The 24,595-nt window shown below is 47.8% G+C and overlaps 2 protein-coding genes across 2 annotated transcripts in view; one reads left to right on the top strand and one right to left on the bottom strand.

Annotated features, from left to right (window-relative positions):
• Window positions 1–24,595, top strand: part of CSMD2 (CUB and Sushi multiple domains 2) — a 552,912-nt gene that overhangs the window by 240,154 nt on the left and 288,163 nt on the right. The window lies entirely within an intron of this gene.
• HMGB4 (high mobility group box 4) lies at window positions 13,319–13,906 on the bottom strand. The gene has a single exon (XM_070407319.1). It carries the CDS (start codon window positions 13,904–13,906, stop codon window positions 13,319–13,321), a length of 588 nt encoding a protein of 195 aa, XP_070263420.1.

The raw sequence follows: 24,595 nt of genomic DNA, 5'->3' as shown, positions 1-24,595 counted from the left end.
AGGGCTAGGCAACACTGAGCAGCCTTGGCCGTGGTGCTGTGGCCAACTTGAACAGCCTTCCGCTGTTACAAGATCGAAGAAGGCTGACCATGTCTGGTCTGTTTCCTCTGGGGCAGCCATTTGCCTTCTGCCCACACATAGAATCTTGCCACAAGAGGGCTTTGGCTGCAGCATTGGGTCATTCCTTACCCATTTAGTTTTCACTCATTTCCCAGTGTTTTTCTCTGACCTCAGTACTTACTAAAAGGCATAGAAGTACCAAGGAGGCAATACTATGTTTTATTTGATCTATTGACCACAGTGACCTGAATATATATAATCTGTCATGCCAAGAATGTTTTTATCTTCGAAAAGGAAATAAGTACTTTCCAAACCTGAGCCAACAAAGCAGCTTAGACCCTCCTACAAGCAAAGGTCTAGGAGCAGGAAGTTCCAGGGCATTAAATCATCATCAGAAGTTGACTAGCCTCAGAGCCCTTGCAGCAAGGGATGGGAAGGAGCAGTGATCCAACAGCTACCATGAGAGGCAGTAGAGTGAGGATGCTGGAGCCAGAATGCCTGCTCACCTGCCTGCCTGCCTGCCTGATCGCCCCTCACCACTCTCCCCTGCTGGGGATAGCAACTTATCTAAGGTCACACAGTTATCAAATTTACTTGATAACTGTGTGACCTTAGATAAGTTGCTTAACCTCTCTGTCCCTTTGTCTTCTCACCTGCTAACAGAGGTTATAAAAGAATCTGGCTCTTGGGCTTGCTGTATTAGATGAGTCATACATGTAGGTACTTAGGGCAGTGGCTGGCATACAGCAAATGCTAAGTGTGCTAAGTATTGTTCTCAGGGGCTTTATACTGTGTCTTTTAATTTTATTCTCCCAGTAACCCCAGGAAACAGATTTTTGTATTCCCATTTATACTAATAAAAGGGTAATATGCTAATTAGACCAGATAGACCAGATGTCTTCCAGATGTCCTTCTGGACAAAGCCACAATGGTGGGGGCCAAGGCAGAGGCTGTTAGGGGTCATCAGGCAGGCAGTCAGGGTGGTTAGGGATGATCAGGCCAGCAGAGGAGAGCAGTTAGAGGCAATCAAGCCAGCAGGGGAGAGTGGTTAGGGGCGATCAGGCAGGCAGGCAGGTGAGCGGTTAGGGGCCAGCGGTGCCAGATTGCGAGAGGGATGTCCCAGATTGTAGAAGGTGCAGGCTGGGCTGAGTGAACACCCCCCCCCCCCCCCCCCCCCAGTGCACAAATTTCGTGCATCGGGCCTCTAGTTATGTAGAAGAAGACATTGAATCTCTGATGCTAGTAAGCAGCACAGACAGATTTCTAAAGTGGACATGTCTGGCTCTCAATCCCATGTTGTATCTACTTTCCCATCATGTCCCCTCCATGGTCATATGCCTGGCCTCCTATAATCGTACCCCTGCCCTCCAGCCCTCTGAGTCCCTCCGCACTCACCTGAGTTTGTTACCAGGAATCACAGTGCCACCCCCTACCTATGACAGCTCTTCTCTGGGCTGAGAGAGGGCAGCAGAGCCTGAGGGCTGAAAACTGGCCCAGCATCATCAGGTAGCCGCGGCGATCCTGGGAGCTGGCCTGGCAAGAACGTGGTGTTCTCCTGCTGAACGTGAGCATCGACACCAGGCATAGCCACGCTGTGATTGACGGATGAAGTAAAATACAAGCCTACTTCATACTCATGTCTGAACTCACACAAAAGCAAGAACATTTCCAAAATACAAAAATGACCAAACATTCCTCCCTCTGCATCTTGGCCCATATGAGTGACAACTGTTCTTTACGGATTACAACTTTACTTTTCCTTTACTTTTCCCACCTTCTGGATAAAATTTATTAAGCACTCTATCAGAGAATTACACCTACTTTGTAACAGCCTCCAATCCAGAGCAAAGCTCCTCTTCTTTGAACCCTTCCCCTAATCACCTAACACAAGCCCAGACCCTGTAGTAAGTTCTTTCCAATACTCCAACCCTCCCCCTCCCCAGCCGCCCACAGTTCCCTGTACTGTGTACCCTCCTTATTGCCACGAGCCAATAATCCCAACTTTGTTCATCTGCAGCTGGGTTCCCGAGGGTCTCTGGCTGTGGGGGGAGAGGGGGGAGTGGCCATCCACACTGCCTTCTGGAATTAAATGTGAGATGCCTGGAGAGCACTTAGAAACAGGGCCTGGTAAACAGTAAGTAAGTAACATGCTAGTTTTGGCATTATATTGATTATAAAAAATGTGCCTATCCTTTGGCCAGAGCTGGCATGCACCCATGAACTCTCACTGGCCAGCTCTCTTCCTTTCTAAAGTCCCTGCAGACACCTCCTAGGGGTGCCTGGGCACTGCAGCATGCCCCTTTTGCATTTCACATACCTTTACCACCCACCACAGACCCCATGCCTCTGAAAAGCTTTATCAGTCATGACATTCAGGGTGTGGTGTGCCCTTTGGGCCTCCTTGGAGGACATGCTCTCAGGGTGGTTAGGGAGCACAGAAGGTGGAAGAGAGGCCAGGTCAGGAGAGGAGCGACAGTCAGGCTTCAGCAGCCCTTCCCACTTTCTGGCAGAGCGGACACTGCAATGAGAAGTTCCCTCACCCACTTGCCACAGCTGCATGGCCAAAGGAGCCTGGCCAGATTCCTCCGCACAAATGCACTGGCAGCTGCATCTGCGAGGGGTAGCCAGGGGGAACACAGAGGTCTCCCTGCCCACTGTGGCTAATTGCAGATCATGCATTAAAAATGCAGAACCGCATCTGTTCATTGCAATGTGAGTATCGAGGAACTTACGTGGCTTGTAATGACGGGTTGTGGTGTGAAGGGAGGAAAATGCTTATTCTGCCTGTGGGCCAGAGGCACAGTTGTGAGCAGGGAGCCTGAGGTGTGGTTTCTGATGCCCAGAAAATCCTCTGGGTGCCAGCCAAGCCCTTCCTCAGAGGTGCCAAGGGATAGATCCAGGTATTTCTCTGGAAATGCAAAATTACATAAGCAGTCAGGCACAGAGTGTGTCTAGGTGCCCAGGGGTCCTTCTGGCCCAACTTTGCAGAGTTCCTGGGAAGAGGGGGACCAACTGCTGCCAGGTGGGGCACAGGAGGAGCAGCGTACATCTCCTTTTCTAGCAAGCATGTGCTGAGCACTTAGCACCCAGCCTCATCTTGGTTCCTCCTCACAGTTCACGCCTTATTGCATTTTTTAATAAATAGGACTAGAGGCCTGGTGCATGAAAATTTGTGCACTGGGTGGGGTTGTGTCCCTCAGCCCGACCTGCCCCCTCACAGCCCGGCCTGCCCCTTCACAGGGAGCCCTCAGGTGATGTCCGATTGGTGGCTTAGGCCCGCTTCCCCAGAGGAGTGGGCCTAAGCTGCAGTCTGGCCTCCCTCTGCTAGAGGTGACCAGGCTGATCAGGGGAAGATGCCGCCCCATCACCCTGCCACTGCTGCCACTGCTGGCCACTGCAGCTGCCTGCCCTTAACCCTTGTAGCCGCCGCGGCTTTGTCCAAAAGGACGTCTGAAAGGACGCTCAGCTGTCTGATCTAATTAGCATATTATGCTTTTATTATTATAGATTATTAGAGAAGATTAGAGGCCCGATCCACAAAAATTCGTGCAAGAGTAGGCCTTCCTTCCCCGACTGCTGGCACTGGCTTCCCTCCGGTACCTGGGACCCGGGCTCCAGGCTTCCCTCCTCCAGCCACCAGCAGGCACCTGGGACCCGGGCTGGCTTCCCTTGGGCCACCCACAGGCACCCGGGACCTCAGCTGGCTTCCCCCAGGCTGCCCACAGGCAACCAGACCCGTGCTGGCTTCCCTCTGGCCCTGGCTTTGTCAGAAAGGATGTCCGGAATGACATCCAGAAGATGTTCAGTCTAATTAGCATATTACCCTTTTATTATTAGAGATAGTTACATGTAAATCACCTCAAACCATACCAGGCAAGACATAGGCAGTCAATAAAAGTTTGCCGCAGCAGCCTCACTTTATCCGCGGTTTTGCTTTCTGTGATTTCAGTTACCCATCATCCACCATGATCTAAAAATATCAAATGGAAAATTCCAGAAATAAACAATTCATAAGTTTTAAACTGCACATCATCTACTAGTGTGATGAAATCTCATGCGTCCGGCTTCATCCTGCCCGGGATGTGAAAGGTCCCTTTGTTCAGCATCTGCATGCGGTATGTGCTAGCTGCCTGGTAGTGACTTAGCATCCCTCTTGGTTATCAAACAGACTGTCACAGTGTGGCAGTGCTTGTGTTCAAGTAACCCTTATATATTACTTCATCGTGGCCCCATGATGAAGGGTAGTTATGCTGGCAATTCAGATGTGCCATAAAAGTGCTTGTTAAATATTGTGAGAAGGTTACGAGGAGCCTAATGCTATGTCACAGTGCCTACATCATTTGCCTCACTTCATCTCATTGTGTGGGCATTTTATCATCTTGCATTATTATAAGAAGTGTGAGTTTAGTATTTTGAGAGAGAGACCGCATACCTTTTACTACAGTATATTGCTACAATTGTACTATTTTATTATTAGTTATTGTTGTTAACCTCTTACTGTGCTTAATTTATAAGTTAAACGTTATTATAGGTATGTATATATAGGAAAAGCACAGTTTATACAGGGTTTAGTATTATCTGTGGTTTCAGGCACCCACTGGAGTTCTTAGAATGTATCCCCTGTGAATAAGGAGGGGGGGGTGCTACTGTATTATTATTTTATTTCATGTCAAGCCTTATATTCAGTTTTAAGGCTACTGGGATGAATATAGCAACATCCCTGCTCTCTTCCACAAGTTAGGGTGATAAACCATAGTTAGAATGTGATATTCAGTAGGAGGCAATGTTTCATGGAAACACAGAGAGGGGGTGGGAGGGTCAAAGAGGGCTTCCTGGAGGAAGGGACACCTGACCTGAGTCCTGTAGGACAGATGGAAGTTCAGCAAACCTAAAAGGTAGGAAATTTGATCCCAGCCTGGAGTGGCATGTGCAAGGCCCTGAGGAGTTTTAGAATATGGTGTTTCTGTGTCGGAGGACCTTGGGATGAGTGTAGTGGGTATCTATTGCTGTGTAATAAGTTACCCCAAAACAAATGGCTCAAAACATTGATTATCTTACATTTTCTATGTGATAGGAGTCTGGGTGTAGCTTAACTGGGTTCTCTGGCCTAGGGTTTCTCACAAGCCTGCAATTAGGATGTCTATCAGGGCTGCACTCATCTCAGAGCCAAACTGGGGGAAAGGACTTGCTCCAAGCTTACTCACATGGTTGTCTGAAGGACTGAGCTCCTCAGTGCTGTTGACTAGTTCTTTTCCACAGGGTAGCTTTCAACAGGCCTGTTCACTTCAGCAGAGCAAGCCAGAGAGAGACAGTAAGACAAGAATCACAGTCTTGTATGTATAACCTAATCTCAGAGTGGCAGCTCATCACTTGTGCTGTATCCTATTTGTGAGAAGCAAGTCACTAAATCCAGCCCACACACAAAGGGAGGGAAGGGCGTACAAGGGCATGAATATCAGGATATAAAGATCATTTAGTCATTTCTGAAGATGTCTACCACAACTGCCCTCAGGCCCCCAATGCAAAACACAGTAATCTCTTCCCAGGATCCCCCAAAATCTCATCCTATCATAGAATCAGGTTCAGGTGTGGATGAAGCTCTTGGGTATGTTCCTTAAGTACAGGTTCTAGAATACTGTTCCTCCAGATCTGTAGGTCTGTGAAACTAAAAAGACAAGTTATATTTCCCACATGCCCAATATGTACAGGGCTGGGATAGGCCTAGGCCAGTGATGGCGAACCTATGACACGCGTGTCAGAGGTGACACGCGAACTCATTTTTTTTGTTGATTTTTCTTTGTTAAATGGCATTTAGATATATAAAATAAATATCAAAAATATAAGTCTTGGTTTTACTATGGTTGCAAATATCAAAAAATTTCTATATGTGACATGGCACCAGAGTTAAGTTAGGGTTTTTCAAAATGCTGGCACGCCAAGCTCAAAAGGTCCGCCATCACTGGCCTAGGCCGTGGTCGGCAAACTGCGGCTCTCGAGCCTCATGCAGCTCTTTGGCCCCTTGAGTGTGGCTCTTCCTAAGCCTTAGGAGTACCCTAATTAAGTTAATAAGAATGTACCTACCTATATAGTTTAAGTTTAAAAATATTTGGCTCTCAAAAGAAATTGCAGTCATTGTACTGTTGATATTTGGCTCTCTTGACTAATGAGTTTGCCGACCACTGGCCTAGGGCAATGGCTATAGACTGTCCTCCTCATAAAGGTATCTTTGATCCATAACAATTCTGAAATCCATCCAGGAAGATGCTGGTAGATTTTTTTATTCATTTCAAAATCTAGAAGTAATTCTCTGACTCTTAGCTCCGCCTTCTGAGCTGTTGGTTCCTCCCTCTGAGTCATCCTTCTTTTTCCATGAACAGAAACACATGTTTGAGGCTGACTTTTCCTCAGTGGGCTTCCTACTGCCAGGTCTGGGTGTCCCCTGACCTTTTACTTTGTGCTGTCTCTGTCACTGTCAGGCCAAGCCCCCACATTTCTTCTGATAATAGGTTTTCTTAAAAACTTTGTGGGTCTCCTAGACATCTCATTGAGATTCACCTTACACAAAAGCCACACCCACAGATTTCTCTGAACGAAATCCCTGTCTACCTTGGGCTTCTGCTGGGATGGCCAGGGGACAGTGCTCTCAGGCTTCCCAGAGGCCCCGTTGTTTGACCTAGAGGATTTGTGAGGCACCCTAATCTCTTTAAAGGGCCTTTGTGTGACTAAGTAAGACTCTGATCCCCTTGATCTGCCTGAGGTCTTAACCAAAGGCTGCAGTCACAGCCTCGGCTTTATCTCCAGTCCACCTTTTCCTGATAGTGCTCAAAAACCATTTTTTTAAATGTTAGCATTTTTTGATATCTTGGGAGACTGAGTATTTTCAAAACTAGCAAGTCCTAGATCTTTTTTTTAACAATCTTTCCCTAGTTTTGTATCTCTTCTCACATAAGCAGCAAAAAGGAACCCAACAGCACTGCCCATACTTAGCTTAGACATGACTTTAGCTGGGTCACTAAGTTTAATAAGGCATATGATCTGCCTTCCAAATAACTGCAGACAGCAGTGTCACTAGCTTCCTGCAACCACATAGCAAGGGCCCCTCCCCCATTGTCCAGTAACCTGCTCCCCATGTCCTCTGAGCCCTCACTGGCAGCATCCTTAAAATCCGGATTTCTCCAGCCAGCTCCTCAGAACACTCCCAGCCTCTCCCACTGCCCGGCCACAGCCGTCTCACGTATTTGATGTTTTTCAGGACACTATCCTTCTCTTGGTACCAGCATGTGCATTCATGATGACTTTTAGTTTGTTACAAATTATCCCAAACCTAAGTTTAGCATGAAACAACAACTGTGTTAGTTTCTGTGGGTCAGGAATCGGGCACGGCTTAGGTGGGCTGTCACAGCTGCAGTGTAGGTGTCCCCGGAGGTGGCTAGTGATCCCCCCCACACTCACTCATGGCTGTTGGCGGGATGCATTTCCTTGCAGGCGCTTTGACTGAGGGCCTGTGTTCTTCACTGGGCATTGATCAGAAGCCACCCTCTCAGTTCCTTGCCATAGGAACCTCTCCATAGGGCCGCTTTCAGCGTGTCAGATTGCTTAGAGCAGTGATTCTCAACCTTCTGGCCCTTTAAATACAGTTCCTCATGTTGTGACCCAACCATAAAATTATTTTCGTTACTACTTCATAACTGTAATGTTGCTACTGTAATGTTGCATATCTGATATGCAGGATGGTCTTAGGCGACCCTTGTGAAAGGGTCTTTCGACCGCCAAAGGGGTCGCGACCCACAGGTTGAGAACCGCTGGCTTAGAGTGAGCAAGCAAGGAAGTGAGAGAGAGAGGGAGTCAGAGTCTTTTATAGCCTAGTCACTTCTGAAGAAGAGGCACCCTGTCACTTTTGCCCTATCCTGTCTATTAAAAGTAAGTCCCTAGGTCCAGCCCTCACTCAAAGGAATCGCACAAGGGTGTGAATATCAGGAATTGGGGGTCCCCGTGAGCCATGTCAGAAGCTGAGTGTGGGGGAGAGTGCAACTAAAGAGGCAGCCATGGCCTGATTATGCCGTGTCAGACTCCCATAGGTGATGGCAACAATGGAAACATTTCACTGTTGAAGGGGAGGAGTCTCAAAACATTACTCAGTAGCCAGAGCAGAGGGAGAATTGGGAAGAGAGTGATGGGTGGGAGCACTGTTGCAAGGAAACTGCCGCAGGGGATGGCCACACAAGGGAACGCTTATTGTATCACTGCAGACCTGACCCAGAGGTCAAAGCCAGTCTTCGGGGTCACATGGCCCCTCAGGACCTTTGGCTATGCTCTTCCTCCTATTTCAGCTGCGTTTTGTGTGTTGTTCTCACCTTTAAACCATCCTTTAAATCTAGGGCAGGCACCCCGGTTCATGGAACACTTCTTGCACACCAGGCCTCATTTACAGCGACATCCCAGACATTTCATTTATTCTCCTGCACACCTGTCACAGGTAGTGCTTGTGGGAGTGTGATTCGAGGCGCAGGCCAGGACTAAAGGGTGTCAGTGCCTTTGTGACCTCACCCTGATGGCCTCACCCTCTCCATGGACCTGACCTCAGCCTTTAGTGGAGGCTGAAATCAGCTATAAGATCCCATGTTGCTATGTGGCCCAACACTAACTGATTGTTTGCAACTGGGATCAGCTTCGCTGTTGGGATTTGAGGGAACCCCAGTAAATAAATACACTTCTTCCCCTATGAGTTCAGAATTAATTGGCAGGTATGGGAGAAAGACAGATGAGGATCAGCCTGTCACCCTTACTACTGATGAACCCAGTGGTGAGCAGACCTGAACACACTCCTCAGTGGGGGTGGGGGGAGGAGAAAGAAGAGCATGGTCACGTCTCCTCCCAACTCACCACGCAGATGAACCAGCCCACCAGGCTGTAAGGGGGAGAGAATTCCTCTGTGGCCTGGGAACAGGAGCCTCAGGACCACATGGGAACTTTTAGAAATGCAAAGTATAGGTGTGACTCCCGGAAACATTGACTCTAGGCATGGGCCCACAATCTGTTTTACTAAACTCGGAGGTGATTCTAATACAGGTCAAAGCGGAGACCCACTGGTCTTAGTGGTAGCTGTTCCCCATGGAAATAGGAGACCCAGGAAGAAATGTTCCCCTGGAACATTCTCCCAGCTGTGCCCACCTTCCCCCACCCCTCACCCCTATTCCTGGAAAATGAAACCTAAGAGAAGAAGTTCCATAGTGGATTTCTAGCTTTCATCTGCTACAAGGAATGCCAGGTAGAGTCTCCTCTCCAAAAGGGATAAATGTCCCAGATTTGATATTTGCTAGTCACACCTGTTTCTTTCACAGACTGTGGAGGGACTAGCATCCCCTTGTTGGCATTTGATAGTCTCTGAAGACTCGAGAATGACCAGTAACTGGAAGTTATGGATAGAAGCATATGGCTCTTCCTGCTCTGTGGCTCCTGGTTGCACTTAGATTTCAAAATAAACTTGATAATGCCTGCCCCTCTCCAGCCTCATCTCACCAACACTCTCACACCTTCAGACATCCCTTCAATATGCCAAGCTTGCTCCTGCCTCAGGACCTTTGCACTTGCTGTCCTGCTGCTTGAAGAACTCTCCTCAGACCCTGACATGCCTGGCTCCTTCTTGCCCTCTAAATCCAAACCCACATGTCATCTCTGACCACCCATTTAAGGTGCCATCAGCCCCACATATCACTGTCAAGCTCACTGCCCTGATTTATTTTCTTCAGAACACTTGACACTTTCAAAAAATGACCTGGTGTGTTTGTTGACTTAGTCTTTGTCTCCCCCTTACTGGAATGTAAGAGATCAGGGACCTTGCTGTATCCATAGCATCAGGACAATTCCTAGTGTATTGCAGGCCTAACACTTACATAAATATTTGTTGAATAAATGAATAGATGAATGAGTTAATGGACACAGGAAAAGGTTCTAAGAGCCCAGTGGAGTGTTTTCGTCAACAACCAGAGGGTGACGGGCCCAAAGACCCTGCCTTCCTCTTCCCACAGGATCAGCTGGGCCAGTGGAGCGGGTCTGGAATGCAGGCACCACACCAGAGTTTCCACCTGCTTTTCCTGTCACCCATTACCTTAAGCATAGGCTTCCCCCTTCTCCTCGCCCTCCCCTGCCTCCCCCTTCACTGTCATTACATTATAGTCATTAGAAGCCAGCAGATTCACACCCTCCTGTTGGCTTTTTCATAAAGAAATGTTAATGGAGTTATTTTTCAGCAGGGGCGCTGCAAACTGTTGTCAAAAACGCTGACTTGGCCACCCACATTGACATAATTAATCACACAGGAAACCAGAAAGAGGTGGCATGAGGGCTGAGGCCCAGCTGTGTAGCTGCACCCACCAAGAGCCCACAGGTCAAGCTGGAAACAAGACAATGCAACTAGAAACATTACCAAGTAGTTCAAGTCAGGATCGAATGAGCACTGGGGGTACTCCTCTAGCTTCAAGCAATTGGTAACAGAGGAGAGGAAATTAAACAGGTAGGGTGGAGACTGGAAGGAGAAATATGGTTAAAGACAGTCTCTTCTAGAATTATAAGGAAGATGGCATTTATTGAGTATTGTATTAGTTATCTATTGCTGGGTAACAAATCACCCTAAGTTTATTGGCATCAAACAACATACATTTATTATCTCCCTGTTTTCTGGGGGATCAGGAATCCAGTTACAGCTTAGCTGGGTCCATTGCTTGAAGTCTCACAGGGCTGAAATCAAGGTGTCATCCTGTGCTGAGTCCTCCTCTAGGGCTTAGCTGAGGAAGGACCTACTTCCCCACCCATGTGGTTGCTGCAGTTCCTGTAGTTGTAGGACTGAGACCTTCGGTTTTTTGCTGGTTATTGGTCTGAGGCCACCTCATCTCCTGAGACTTCCCACTGTTCCTTGCCACATGGGCTTCTCCAGATTGAAAGCTTACTTTGTCAAACCAGCAAGGAGAATCCCTAGAGCCAATCAACCAACAAGACTATCATCACATAGCCATGGAAGTCACATCCCGTCCTCCCTGCCTTACTTTATTAGTTGGAAGCAAGACACAGATTCTACCCACAGTTAATGGGAGGGGATCGGTACAGTGGGTGTGGGGAAGGGGAGCCATGGGAGAGCCTAGAGGGTGTTCACCACAGTCCCTATTATGTGTTAAGGGCTATGGCAGATACTTTTGCATGTGTTACATCATTTACTAACTAAAACAATCTGTAAGGCAGGCATTACTGCATTGCATAGATGAGAAACCCGAGACACAGAGGATTGGGAACTTGCCCAAGGTCCTGTGAAGGTTAAGATGGGAGCCACTTGTATCGTGACACCAAGCTAATCTGTGCAAGCTCAGAGGCTGAGGTTCAGCATCTTTATAGTGAAGAGCAGGGCCTGTGGGAGGAAGGGAAGGGGTTAGCAAGATGGTTATAGCTCTCCATGAGACCAGGAGGAAAGGATGGGTGTGGTTGCATGTTGAGAAGAAAACTGAGAACACTTATGTCTGATGATCTCTATTTTCTCAGTGAAGCAGAAAATGTGGGTGTCTCCTGAGTGAGTGGAGGTTGGGCTGTAGGGGATGCCAAGGTAAGTTGGAACAGCAGCTATGGGGAATGAGAATGGGAACCTTGTCAGCATGAGTGCAAGGTTGCCAAGTAGCATAAAGCTGCTTCCTCCAGGAAGACTTCAGTGGTTGCCTTGGTGAGTGGTACTCATCCTGCCCCAGCATGTTGTGTAGTCTTCCCTTTCCTCATCCTGCCTTGCAGTGCTGTGGATTATGCCCACGTCCTCCATTCTCATCAGAAGGAACATTCTTGCCGGGCAGTAGTCCCTGTTGGACTTTCTGGCACCCAGCACAGGGTCTGAGACATGGGAATCCTACATAATTCAGGATTCCTGCCTGATTTTAGACCCTGAATTTCTAAATAACACCATATTACCTCTCCTCTTCAAGGTTCACCCAGTTCTGACTTTTCAAAAATATGTATTTTTCACTTTTGAAAGTAAAAGTTTAAACAGTAGAGTATAAAGTATAAGTCCATCAGGGACTAAGGGTTGGAGGTGGGACTAGGGAAGTCTGTTGCATGCATAGCCTGGTGACAATAAAGCAGGCTTGCAGGTAGGCTCAGTCTATTTGATATCAAGAAGTTGAGAGCCATTTTAAAATATTCCATCTGAATCTATTTTGATTGGTATTAAATGTTGCCTACAGTATATTGTTGCCTGAAAAATAGTTACAGTACAGACAAACTCAGAACAATTCCTGGTATAAAATTGCCTGTTTTGACTCCTTTCAAGTAGCAGAAAACCTAAGTCAAACCATCTTAAAGAAAAACTGAAATGTGGGGCCATCTTCAGTGATAAGTTCAGCCTGACAATGAGCCAAATGATTGTCATCAGCCCCCAGGGCTGCCTCCTCCCCTAGGACTCCTTGGACAAGTCCTGAGACCCACTCTGGACCAATGTGGGTCACGTGCTCATCACTGAACCAATCACTGAGGCCAGGGGGATTCCATCTCATCAAACTTTGGTTGGGCTGAGACAGGGTGCCAAGAGGCAAGAGGAAAAAGAATGAATGCCATGTGGTGATAAAGGCAGCACATCTCTATTCTCTGTATGCTATCCTTATATCCACAGAGAAATGGGTGGGTGCCCCCAAAATATCAAAAGGGTTTTCTCCAACTTCTAGGACCTGGGGCACAGTCAGGCAGCTGTTTTTATAAAATCAGCCCCGAGCTTCATCCTAACCAGGATAGGGACCACCACTGGAGTTTTATCCTGGCGCTAATGGTATCCGAGTCTTACGGTGCTGTGGTTTATGCTGCAGGACCTGTTCTGAATTATGGGGAAACGCAGTCCCCCAAGGCCCACCTGCACTCCAGGCTTCTGACCTCCTGGTGAGGAGGCTGGCAGGACTAGTGTTCATAGACCTGGCCTTGAGTAAGGCTGTGACCCTGAGCAGGGCCTTCCACCCCGGATAACCACTTGGAACTGGAGACTCCTCCCTTCATGACTTCTAGCATCTTAATACCTGGAGACTCACACACCCCCAACCCCCGCCCAAATGAAGCCCTATAGGTTCTGACCACACACATCCCTTTGGACACTGTTGCCACTTCTCTCAAAGTTGTCCCCTCCCCAGATGGGTTTCCAAACCCTACCACGCTACTCAAATCCGAAAAGCAGCAGCCACGGCCACTCTAACGCCACACATGAGACCAGGGACAGGCAGTACAGTTGAATGGCCTTTTATTTCTAACGGGAGCCACCAGCTGCAGCGGCCTCAGCCTGCCTGCACCCTCTGCACGGGTTCCTCGCCGACCGTCTGAGATTCTTCCTGGCCATGCGTTGCTCGCGGTAGACCTTCAGCTCCTCATAGTACTTAGCTCTCAGGATAGCCGCTCTCTCTTCGTACAGCTGCTTCTCCATGTCCGATTTTGCAGCCCACAGCTTCCCCGAGGCCTTAGCCACCTGCACGACGGACCAGGCGGGATTCTCCCTCTTCAGCTGGGCATAGTGGTCTTGGCAGAAGAGTAGGAAGGATGATGGAGGCCGCCTGGGCGCGAGTGGGTCCCGCTTTCTCCGCTTTTTCTTCTTGCCAACATAGTTCATCATCTCTTCCTGGTATCGGGCTTTGTCGAGCTTGGCCAGGGCTTCATATTTGGACTTTTCGTGCTTTGAGATGGACTTCCATTTTTCCGAACACTTTCTAGAGAACTCTTTAAAGCCAAGGAAGGTATTTGGCTGCTGCTCCTTAAACTTGTTTCTGTAATTCAATAAGAAATGGATGTAAGAAGAGACATTAACCTTGGGCCTTAGCTGGATTTCTTTTGCCATGTTCATCAGATCATATTTTTCTGGATTCAGTAACTTGGACAGCAGAGACTTTTGTCCCCACACTCCAGGAGCAATCTAGAAGGTGCTCTGCTTGTGGTGAATTGTCCTCTCTGTAAGAGCTGCAGGCAAGGGCCGGCCTTTTCAGTGGGAGTGACATTATTAGGTCGTAGAAGGGGATTGTGACATCATCCACAAACTGGCCACTCTTGGCATTTGCATAGAGGGACTCTCATTGGTTGGCTACACAATGGTCATTTTTTTTGCTTCTCATGAAAGATAATGATTTTTCTGGAGAAAGCTATTGAGTAGCACCTTTCCCTAGACTACTTCTCCCTGGCTTCCTGGAGGCAGCAGCTTTGCTCAGCTTTGGTTCCTCAGCTGCAGCAACAAACCATGGGATCTGCCTTCCTTGCCGTAACATTGACAAAATGCCGCTTCATCCCTTCCAAAGACAGGCTAGAAGTAAGGAACTCGAGGAGGTGGATGGCCCCAGAGCTGTCGTGATAAAATGGGAAGTCTTTCTGTTTGCTTCGAATAGTGGCAGCTCACACTGCACAAAGAGTTTAGTAGTAACTCTAAAAATAATCAGGCGTGACAGCTTTGACTCGCTTCCTGTCAGGACAGAGTTGTCTGATTTAAAACCTGAGCACTTGGGCTGTAAGTCTAAATTCTTCTTCCTCTGAAGAGATTTGAGGGAGAGGGGAGGGCAGAAGGGAGGAGAACCCTGACGTTTTGCTAATTGCATTTGAGATCTAATCCTTGGTATATCAAGTGGACTCATTTCAGGGTTCCCCACTTCTTGGGGTTAGAAGGCCCAGGTCTAACAGCTACATTCAAATAAGTTGGGCCTCTGGCCTTTTGTAAAAGCATTCGCAAATATCCCACCAGTCTTCCAACTGGAAGAAAAAGAAAAGTTCAAGTGTTGACCTTTGATGACCAAGGGGTACTTGCTTGTATGATAATGGAGTTAATATAACTCAGTGGTTGATGATAGGAGTAGAAAATCGAGCCTCATTAACATAAAAATTAACCTGTTTAAGGTAAAACAGCCGGGAGTAGGTGGGAGTGTGGATTTGGACTCATTTGCCTGACACAGTCCTTGCTTCCTCCCTCTGATAGAAAACTAACTGCTCCTGTGAGGGCCGAGGGTCCAGGTGAGCCTGACAGACTTGCCGAAGACTAGACTGCATTTAGAATTTTTGCCAAGTCCATTCCAAGGTCTCCAAGATTGACTTCATTTTCCATCTTGTGTGAAAGAAGGATGGAAACCGACGAGAGACCCAGTCTTGAATTCTAGCCCAGCTCTGCCGAGAGCCCCCAAGCCATCCCCGTTCTTGCTGTGAGCTTATGATTTCTCATCTATAAATCAGTGTGGTGGACTGGCCAGAACAGGCTATAGTTCTGTGGCTGGATTTGGGGTTCTCTGAGATACCAGGTGCCAGCTGAGGATGTCTGGGCTAGGGTAGTGGGGAGGGGCCTGGCCATGAGAACAATTATTCTGAGGACATTCGTCAGCCCAAGTCACTTTTTCCACTCCAACTTTTTCTCCCAAGAGGCCACAGGTTGGCTCACAAGATGAACCCATGATAACCATCTGGGCCCACCAGATCTAGGAAGAAAAGGTATAAAAGCGTAAAAGCTATGGCAGTCCTTGGTTGTTCGGGTCACATCTCTAACATGGAGGGATGAAGCGGGAGCCGAGGGTCCTTTGTCTGAAGCTTCCTGAGGGTAACTGCCCCCTGCTTTCTAGATCAGTGCTGTATGTGCTGGTGTCTGAGGCCTGCCCCTCCAGAGCCCCTTACCCACCTCTGCACTCTGCTCTCTGACCCATATGGACCACATCAATGGATCCTGTGTTCTCTGACTTGCATTTGTTTGGCCAGCGGAAGTCCCAACAGGAGATGAAGTGGGGAGGAGGTGAGGTCAAGGCATTTACTCTCCTGGCTCCCTCCCAGGGGGCTCAGCTGGAGCTGGCTCTCAGTCCCTGGACCGAACACCTCGGCTTCTCCTTAAAGCATCCTCTCTAAATCACAGACCCCTTCCAGGTTCAGGAGCTGCCCCCTCTCCTTGTCCCCGCCTGTCGAGGTGGCAGGAACTCTGCTTTAACTAGCCTCAGAGGACTAGCTGTCCCTTGTGTCTTTCCCACTCCTTGCCCTTCCCTTTGTAAACAGCCTCTTTATTAAACACTCTGAATTCATCTAATTTGAGTGGCCATCTGTTTTCTGCTGGGGCCCTGATCAGTGCCATCCACTATGAACAGCCGTGAGGTGGATAAAGTGTGGACATCAGTCCAGGTAGGAGGGTATTGAGCTTCTGGATACCCAAGAGCAGAGCAGTCACACCATCTGGCATGGTCTGCATGGCCAGGAGTGCCCGCCAGGGCAGTGGCAGGACAAGACAACCAGGCCCAGGAAGAAGTGTCTCATATCCTTGGGATGACGTCCAGGCAGGGCCAGGCAGTAAATAGTTTTAGGTTTTATAGGCCACACAGTTTCCGTTGCAAGTACTCAACTCTGCCCATTATAGCTCAAAAATAGCCATAAACAATATGTAATGAATGAGGGCAGCCGTGTCTCAATAAAACTGCAAAAACATCTGCCATCCCCATCCATTTTACATCATGACCCATTTATTTATGCACATGCATACCTCATAATAATAATATTTACATAATGCCTAATTTGTGTCAGCCTCTGTTCTAAGCACTTTGCCTATATCAGTTCATTTAGTCCTCATAGGAGCCCTGTGTAATGGGATGGGGTGCTGTTTTTCTTCTGAAAGATAAATGTCTTTAAGCACAGACCTTACAGAAACAAAAGTTTTTTGAAACCTCCATTTTCTATTCTATTCTGTTATAATCTTCCTCTATTTTATTTTTATATTTAAACTACAACCCACAGACTGATCTCATGACTCCTTAATTAGTTTGAAAAACACTGTCTTAGGCAAGCTGGGAGGGAGCTCCCCTTTACTTGGGGTGATAAAATGAAATGAAAATCAGAACATGGCCTTTGGAGTCAGACAGACATAAGTTCAAATTCTAGCTTCACCACTTACTAGGCTGAGTAATTCCGGGCAAGTTTAGCTCATTACATCCTTCTCTGTGCAAAGCTTTGAAGTGATGATAAAAGTAAGGATTAACTCATTGAAATAATAGAAGCCCCTGACACTCCCCATCTCCTACAGTGTGGGCTGGATTAGGGACTTGCTTCTAATGAATAGAATATGGAAAAAGATTCTGTCTTTACAATGGAGGTACCAAGTAAAGTGAACATCAAGCCATGCTGATATCACATCCTCCCTTTCTATGATGTCATTAACAAGAGCAGCTCTCCTCTGTGGTATTCTCCCCCCCAAATCCATAAACCCTGGTCTAATGAGGAGAAAATATTAGACAAAACCAAAGTTAATGAACATTCTAGAAAATACTTGACCAATACTCTCCAAAAGCATCATGGTCTTGAGAAAACAATGAAAGCATGAGAAATGGACACAGATTGGAGGAGACTCAGTAGATGTGGTTACTGAATGCACTGAGAAATGCTGGACTGGGTCCTGGAACAAAAGAGGGAAGTAATGGACAGACTGGGCAGATCTGGATAAAGTCTTCAGTGGAGCTAATGGTACTGTAGCAATGTTGATTTCTTAGTTTTGATACATGAACCATGGTTATATAAGTTGCTAATATTAGGGGAAGCTGCTTGAGTGGTATTCAGGAAATTTCTGTGCTAATTTTGCAACTCTATTCTCATTTCAAAATAGAAAGTTTTGGTGTGTGTGTGTGTGTTTTTTTTAATCTCTTCAGCCCTGGCCAGTGTGGCTAAGTTGGTTGGAGCATCATCTTGTATACATCAAAAGGTTGCAGGTTCGATTCCCAGGCATGGGCACATACCTGGATTGTAGATTTAATCCAGGGTCAGGGCGTGTATGAGAAGCAACCAATCAATGTTTCTCACATCAATGTCTCTCTCTCTCTTTCTCTTTCTTCTCTCTAAAATCAATAAAAACATATCCTTGGTGAGGATTTTTTTTTTAAAATCTCCCCAGCTGAAAGTATTGTGCGCCCAGGGTTGAGACAGCCTGCTCTGGACCCTTCTCCTTCAGGACACACAGGGCAGATTTTAAACCTCGATCACAGTAACATAAACTCTGGACATATCTTTGTTGCAGTGTTTCTCAAATATGGGGGCATGCTGGAACCACCTGAGAAGCTTTAAAAAATCCCAGTGTTCAGGCCACAGTAACAGCAAAAGCAAAAGGACCAGGCACAGACAGGGATGTAATAAATGCTTTGATGCTTCCTCCACCCCCTCCTGCGGCTCCTCCACCTGGGGGCTGGGAATCAGTGGCTATGCGGGCCCTCCTAGCAAGGTATCTGTGGCAGGAAGAATGACTCCACCAAGACCCCAACATCTGTGAATGTTAATTTGCACAGCAAAAGGAATTCTGCAGATAGTTTATGTTAAGGATTTTGAGCTGGGAAATTATCCTAGATTATCCAGGTGGGCCTGATGTCTTTTCATGGGTCCCTGTAAGAAGAATCAGGAGTGTCAGTGTTAAGGATGGAGATGTGATGACAGTTGCAGAGGGACAGAGTCTGAAAGAGATTTAAGGTATTGCCCTGCTGGCTTTGAAGATGAAAAGACCACAACCAGGAAACCAGTCTGCTTAGACCAGCGGTTCTCAACCTGTGGGTCGCGACCCCTTTGGCAGTCAAACGACCCTTTCACAGGGGTCGCCTAAGACCATCCTGCATATCAGATATTTACATTACGATTCATAACAGTAGCAACATTACAGTTATGAAGTAGCAACGAAAATAATTTTATGGTTGGGTCACAACATGAGGAACTGTATTTAAAGGGCCAGAAGGTTGAGAATCACTGGCTTAGATGCTGGGAAAGGCAAGCAAATGGATTTTTCCCTACAACTCCCAGAGGGCTCCACAGCCCCGCTGACACTTTGACCTTAGCCCAGTGATATTCATTTTGGACTTCTGAGCCCCAGAATTGAAAGATAATAAATCTGTGTTGTTTCAAGCCACAAAATTTGTAGTAATTTGTTAAAGCAGCCATGTAAAGCAAACACAGTATCTTTCTCGTCTAACTGTTGGTCTGTAACTTTTCCTGCGCTATTCTTAATCCCTGCTTGTGTTAATAGAGATGAAATATTTACACTGATGTTTATTGTATTAGTTAAGTAGGCAGGGAGCATGATCTATTCAATGTCACACACTCTTCTTCACTCACTCGCTAACCCATTATGTCACTAATTCACTCATTTGCTTACCAATTCATTCATTCACTCACCCATTCACCACTCATTTACACACACGTGCACACACACCACAATAAATAACTGTGAGTCCCTGGAGCAGTGTGGCTGATTTATGATGACTTGTGAAAAGCAGTCTCTAAGGGATGGACAGGTCTTAGAAAGGAAGGTGGTACTAGAGAAAGGAATCTGAAATTTCCTAGAAGCCAAACTGGTGGGGAAGGCAGGGTCATAAACCGTACGTACACGTAGGCTTCCTTGGCTCTGACCTCAGGCCAGGCACTGTTACTCAATCAGATGTGACTGTGCTATTGTAATAAAAATAATGACAGTGCTTTAAGTTTATCAACTTTGGAAGCCTAGACAGAGAGGTTAAGCAGAGACAGGCCTTCACGTTCAGGTTGGTTTTACTTCTGAGGCCATGTGCTCAGCCCCAGCTGCGAGTCTAGAGGCTGCCTTGGCCAGGGTCAGGGAAAGGAGGAAACCTGGAAGCAGCAAGGCCAAGGAAGAAGGCAGGCAGAAGGAGAATGTTGTGTCTGAATCTCTGCACCGCAGGGACTCAGGCGAGACTTTCTCATCTGGGCTGATGCTCATTCCAGATGGATCTGGTCAGGTGATCCCAGTTCACAGGATGCCCGGAGTCCAGCAGGTAGCCTGACCTGGACAGCCCACGGCACCACACCAGCCTCTGTGGAGGTGTACATGGAGCCTGCATCCACTCCTAAGGACAGGCGCTGACCGGAGCTGGCAGAGGTGTCAGCACCCAGCCCCATGGACCAGTGGACAGGAAAGGGGATTGATGATCAAGCACAAGAAGGGGATCAGCATGGTGGGCCAGGCATGCCTGCTTTCCTCAGGCAGGATGCAGCGAAAAGGGAGGAGATCTAGAGCAAGACCAGCAGAGGGGAGGGGACCCCACAGTGAGCCCTGCCTGCTTCCCAGAGGCCTTGACTAAGCCACTCCCTTGCATCACAGAGTCCAAGCCCCTGTCTCTCTGAGCCACAAAGGACATCTTTGATTTTGTCTGCTTAGGACCCCTCCCATCTTTTGAGCATGTTTCTTCTTTTGAAGAACTGGCCCCAAACCAGTCCCAGGGTTCTAGTAGATGCCCATGGCACATCTCCCAACCAGACTAAGCAAAGGCATCATGTGACCCTTTTTGAGTTGGAACCAAGGAAAGAAGTCCTCTTCTCTCAGAATGAAGAGAGAGGGTGAATCAGGGAGCTCCTAAGGGTGGGCATGGCTCCAGCCTTGAGCATCCAGCATTTGCAGTGGAGAGAAGGGAGGCAGCAGACAGAGCTCAAGAGAGATGGGGTGCTGAGAAGGCGGCCTGTGGCAGCCACGTCCCTGGGTCTAGTCATCCCAGCCACCGCCCTGCTCTTCCTCTGGGCTGGCCACAGCAGCCAATAATCTCTCCTCAATTCCAGACTGATTGGGTCGGGATTTCGGCCAGGATTTCGGTCAGAGCTGCCAGACTCAGGCGGGGCTGGCTGGCTGCTTTCTGGGGGGAGAGAGGGAGCACCAATGATGCTCAAACTCACAATGGCAGTCAAGTGGCAAGCGAAGGCTGGCATGGGAGGCTCCTCGATAAGTCATGTCCAAGCATTTCCTCTGGGTGAGAAGGAGTATCCAAATGTATTCCCGGAGGCCTCCGCGAGGCATACATTGCCACCCTCCCAGGAAGTGGGCAGGTCCCTTCTCTGAATCATGCTGACAGTGAACAGGCAGAAGATGGCCAGCTGAGTAAGCAGGAGCTGGTGGAGGCCAGGCCAAAGGGAACGTGGCTGCCAAGGGTACCGGCCACTCTGGGTGCCACAGAGTGCCCTGTCCTTTCACCCCCATTCTGTTCTGTCCGGCCACTCTGGGTGCCACAGAGTGCCCTGTCCTTTCACCCCCATTCTGTTCTGTCACTAGAGGGGATACAGTTGTCCTCACTTCCCCAGTGGAATCTAGGCCAGCCTGCTCCTGGTCTGCTTTATCCCTGTATGCTGTGGAGCAGCAGTCACCAACTGGTGGTCTGCGGACCACTGGTGGTCCGTGAGGTCTTAAAGGTTGGCGACCACTGCTCTGGAGAATAGGGTTTACGGCCGATGAGATGGTATCCCCTTTCTTCTCAGACCTAAGCAAGGAAGGCAAAGAGTTCACATCTGTGAGGCGCCTACTGTGCGTCTGGCATAGTCCTGGACACGCTATATCCACTACCACGGCTGTTCTGCACAGATGAGGAAACCGAGACTCAGGAGCTATGGCACAGGCCCACCTTTACACAGCTGGTGAACAGTGGAACCCAGGTTCAAATGCAGGACTGTCAGATTCCAGAGGCCCGGCCCTTCACCCTTGACCTTTTTAAACCTATTGCCTCTGTGTAGGGGAACAAGACAGGAAATGAACCAGACAGGTGACCTTTCTACCTTGGCAGAAACCTGAGCCAGGAAGAGGAGGGGCTGTGTGGAGTGTAAGCTTGCCTTGGTCTCCAGGCTCCTGAGGCCTGCACCCCATTCCTGGGCCACGCCTGATGGAGGTAGTCTCTAGTGTCTCCAGGCATGGGGACCATTAGGTCTCCACGCAGGATCTCAGTTCTAATCTGTCGTTACAGAGACTTAGGTGCAGCGAATGGGCAGCTGAGGTCGCAGCAGCTGGTCAGGGCTGAGATTGCTCTTAGATTCTGTCCCAGTCAGATTGGAGAGGACCTGGAGGAGGACAAATGTACTAGGCACAGGATGTATAAGAATGAAGGAGAAGTAGAAGAAATGATGCTCAGACACCTTGTTTGCAGATCTCCTGGGGGCACAGTCTGATTGGCCCAGCTCGGGTCACATGCTCATTCTACCCCCACCCCCCAGTGCCATCAGCTGTGCCCTCAGGGTTTCAGGAGCTGTGGGTTGAGACAGAGGGAGACTGATCTTCTAAGGCTTCAAGCACTCAGAAAAGAATGGAAGTACCTGATTGAGACCTGGAGACAGAAGAGGAGAGAGTTGGGCAGCCCCTTGAAAGGTTGTAGGAGATCGTGGCACCTGGCACCGGACCCAACCCATTCTGTTCACTTCAGCATCATGGGCACAGCCTCTCACAGAGTCAGATAATGCCTCACCCAGCAGTCCCGCCAATGAGCAGCTGAGCTGGAAGTGGAAGGAACTGACACCCCAACCACTCCCAGAACTTCTCAGTGTAACATCCCCAGGACATCAGTAATGACATCCTCATCCCTCCTGACAGCAAACACAGCCAGGATCCCTGCCCCTCAGCTCTCCCAGGCTCAAATGCATGCCTCCAGGGTGCAGTGCATCAAAGGGAAACGCATTTACCTGATGTAGTTTGTTGGTGTGGGTTCCCTGGAACTGACAATTAGCTGCACAGGGAAGGGCCCTGATCATTTGTTGAGTTTATTGAGTTGCTGCTGGGGAAGAAGAAACATTTGCTCACATTTATTACCAAACTCCACCGGTGCTGTACTGGGGGTATGTCAACATGAGAAGAGTCCCCCCAAAAGATACTAGCAGCTGCCACATGAATGAGGAGCACAGCGAGGGCTGAGGGACCAAGGGGTTGGGGCAGCATGTCTTCATGGTAAACCCAGCATGACCTTCGAGGCCCTGCCTACTGCCCCCAGGCTCACCTGCTCAACTGACCCCTGCTTTGCCCTATATATGCTGTCTGCTTCCACCAGCAAGATCTCATTCATGTGTTCATTCATTCAAGGGTTCCTCCTTCTAGTGAGTGATATTTACTGTGCCCTTTCTTTGTATCATGCACTCTGCAAGGTACTAAGGAAAGAACTGAACAAGGAAGAAACAGCTCCTGTCTTCAGGGAATTCACAATTTGGTGGGTGAGGCAGACCCCTGAATGCTGCTGGTGAGCCAAGCACTATGGTAGGGAAAGTGCAAGGAGTCCAGAGGTACCTGGAAGAAGCCAACTTCTTGGAGCCATTGGCTGTAACATGACACTTGAAGGATGAGCAGGCAATAGCTAGAAAAGGTGCGGGTGTGGATCAAAGTGGGCAGGGAGGATTTGGCAAGGAAGTGAGTTCTTGATCACTGGAGGTATTGAAAACATCTCTACCGACTCTTTGTCAAGAATGCTGTATTTGGGCTTCATACATAGCTGGGCATTAGACCTAGGAGACTTCTGAAGCCTTCTCAAATAAGATTTTAAGGCTAGCTGGTTTCCTCTCTCCTGATCACAAATTAGAAAAGGTGTCCCACTATTGAAAGCAAGAGAATGCTGTTTGTTCATTCGTAAATTCTTTCATTCATTCAAAGGCATGTGTATGCTTAACCATCTCCACCAAAGCAGCTGCCTGGAGTAACTGGCCCTCCCATGGCCTTGATAGATCTTATTGACCCATGCCTGTGGTGCTGTCAGCCCAGCTGCCTGCAGACCGTCTCCCACCCCCACCCTCAATGCCTGTGCACTCCCTGCTCCCACCAGCTGAGTCTTGCTCTTTCTGAGAATCAGATGGGTTTGTTGCCAACTCTCTCGTGCCAGTCATACTTGTTATTGTAATTATGTGATTTAAATTAAACATCACATAAACTGATGAAATATGAGTGTGAAAGGAAATATAGTTGCATCTATGGAAACTAAATTGAATGCTTTGGAATGGCTCCATGAAGGGAAAGCTCTGGAAAGAATTGCTTCCTAAATATTAGGTGTGCGTGAGTGAGGCAGCTGTACCCACTGAGTCAGTTCCACTGGGACAGGGACCAAGTCTGTCTTGTTCACTACCACGTCCCCAGTGCCTAGCACAATGCCTGGCACATCATAGGTGCTCAATAAGTATTTTACTGGATGAGCTATAGCAAAATTGGAAATGGTGAATGATGTATTATGGGAGTAGTATATGCAAGATAGACAATGCAGAGAATGAACCCATAGTTAAAGGAAAGGCCATGGTCCTGCATTAAATGGATTGGCAAATAAATGTACGTTCAAGTATTTTATATTATAAGGAAATGTTTAAGCTACTTATGCATTTTCTTATTATTCACTACTTAGAAAAGTATTTTTTTTTTTTTTTTTTTACCAACCAACTATATCAGCAGAAAGGCCTCTATGGTAAGTGTCAATAAAATCTTTCTATAAAGGGCTAAATAAATACTTTTGGTTTTGTAGGTTATAGTTTCTGTCACAACTACTCAACTCTGCCATTGTAGCGTGAAAGCAGACAATATGTAAATGGATGAGTATGGTTGTAATCCAATAAAACTTTATTTACAAACAGCCAGCACGCTAGAGTTGGCCAACCCCTGTTCTGTGGAAGTGATTTGTTCTGTCAGGAACTGTGTTGTGTTGGTGAATATACCAAGAGAAAGAAGATCTGTCCCTGCTCTTAGGGAGTTTGCCTTCTAGACAGAGAGATGGACAAGTCAAAAGATGATCATGATTTGGTGCGCCCAGTACAATAACAGGGGCATGTGCAT

Source organism: Myotis yumanensis, unplaced genomic scaffold (assembly GCF_028538775.1).
Source record: "Myotis yumanensis isolate MYYU_CA2020_CCGP unplaced genomic scaffold, mMyoYum1.0.hap1 SCAF_2, whole genome shotgun sequence".
Lineage (NCBI taxonomy): Eukaryota > Metazoa > Chordata > Mammalia > Chiroptera > Vespertilionidae > Myotis > Myotis yumanensis.
The sequence above is the reverse complement of the archived record's forward strand: the minus strand, read 5'-3'. Positions and strand labels throughout refer to the sequence as shown.

Excerpts from the sequence above, each read along its gene's own strand:
- HMGB4 (XM_070407319.1), bottom strand. The coding sequence starts at position 13,906 with ATGAACATGGCAAAAGAAATCCAGCTAAGGCCCAAGGTTAATGTCTCT.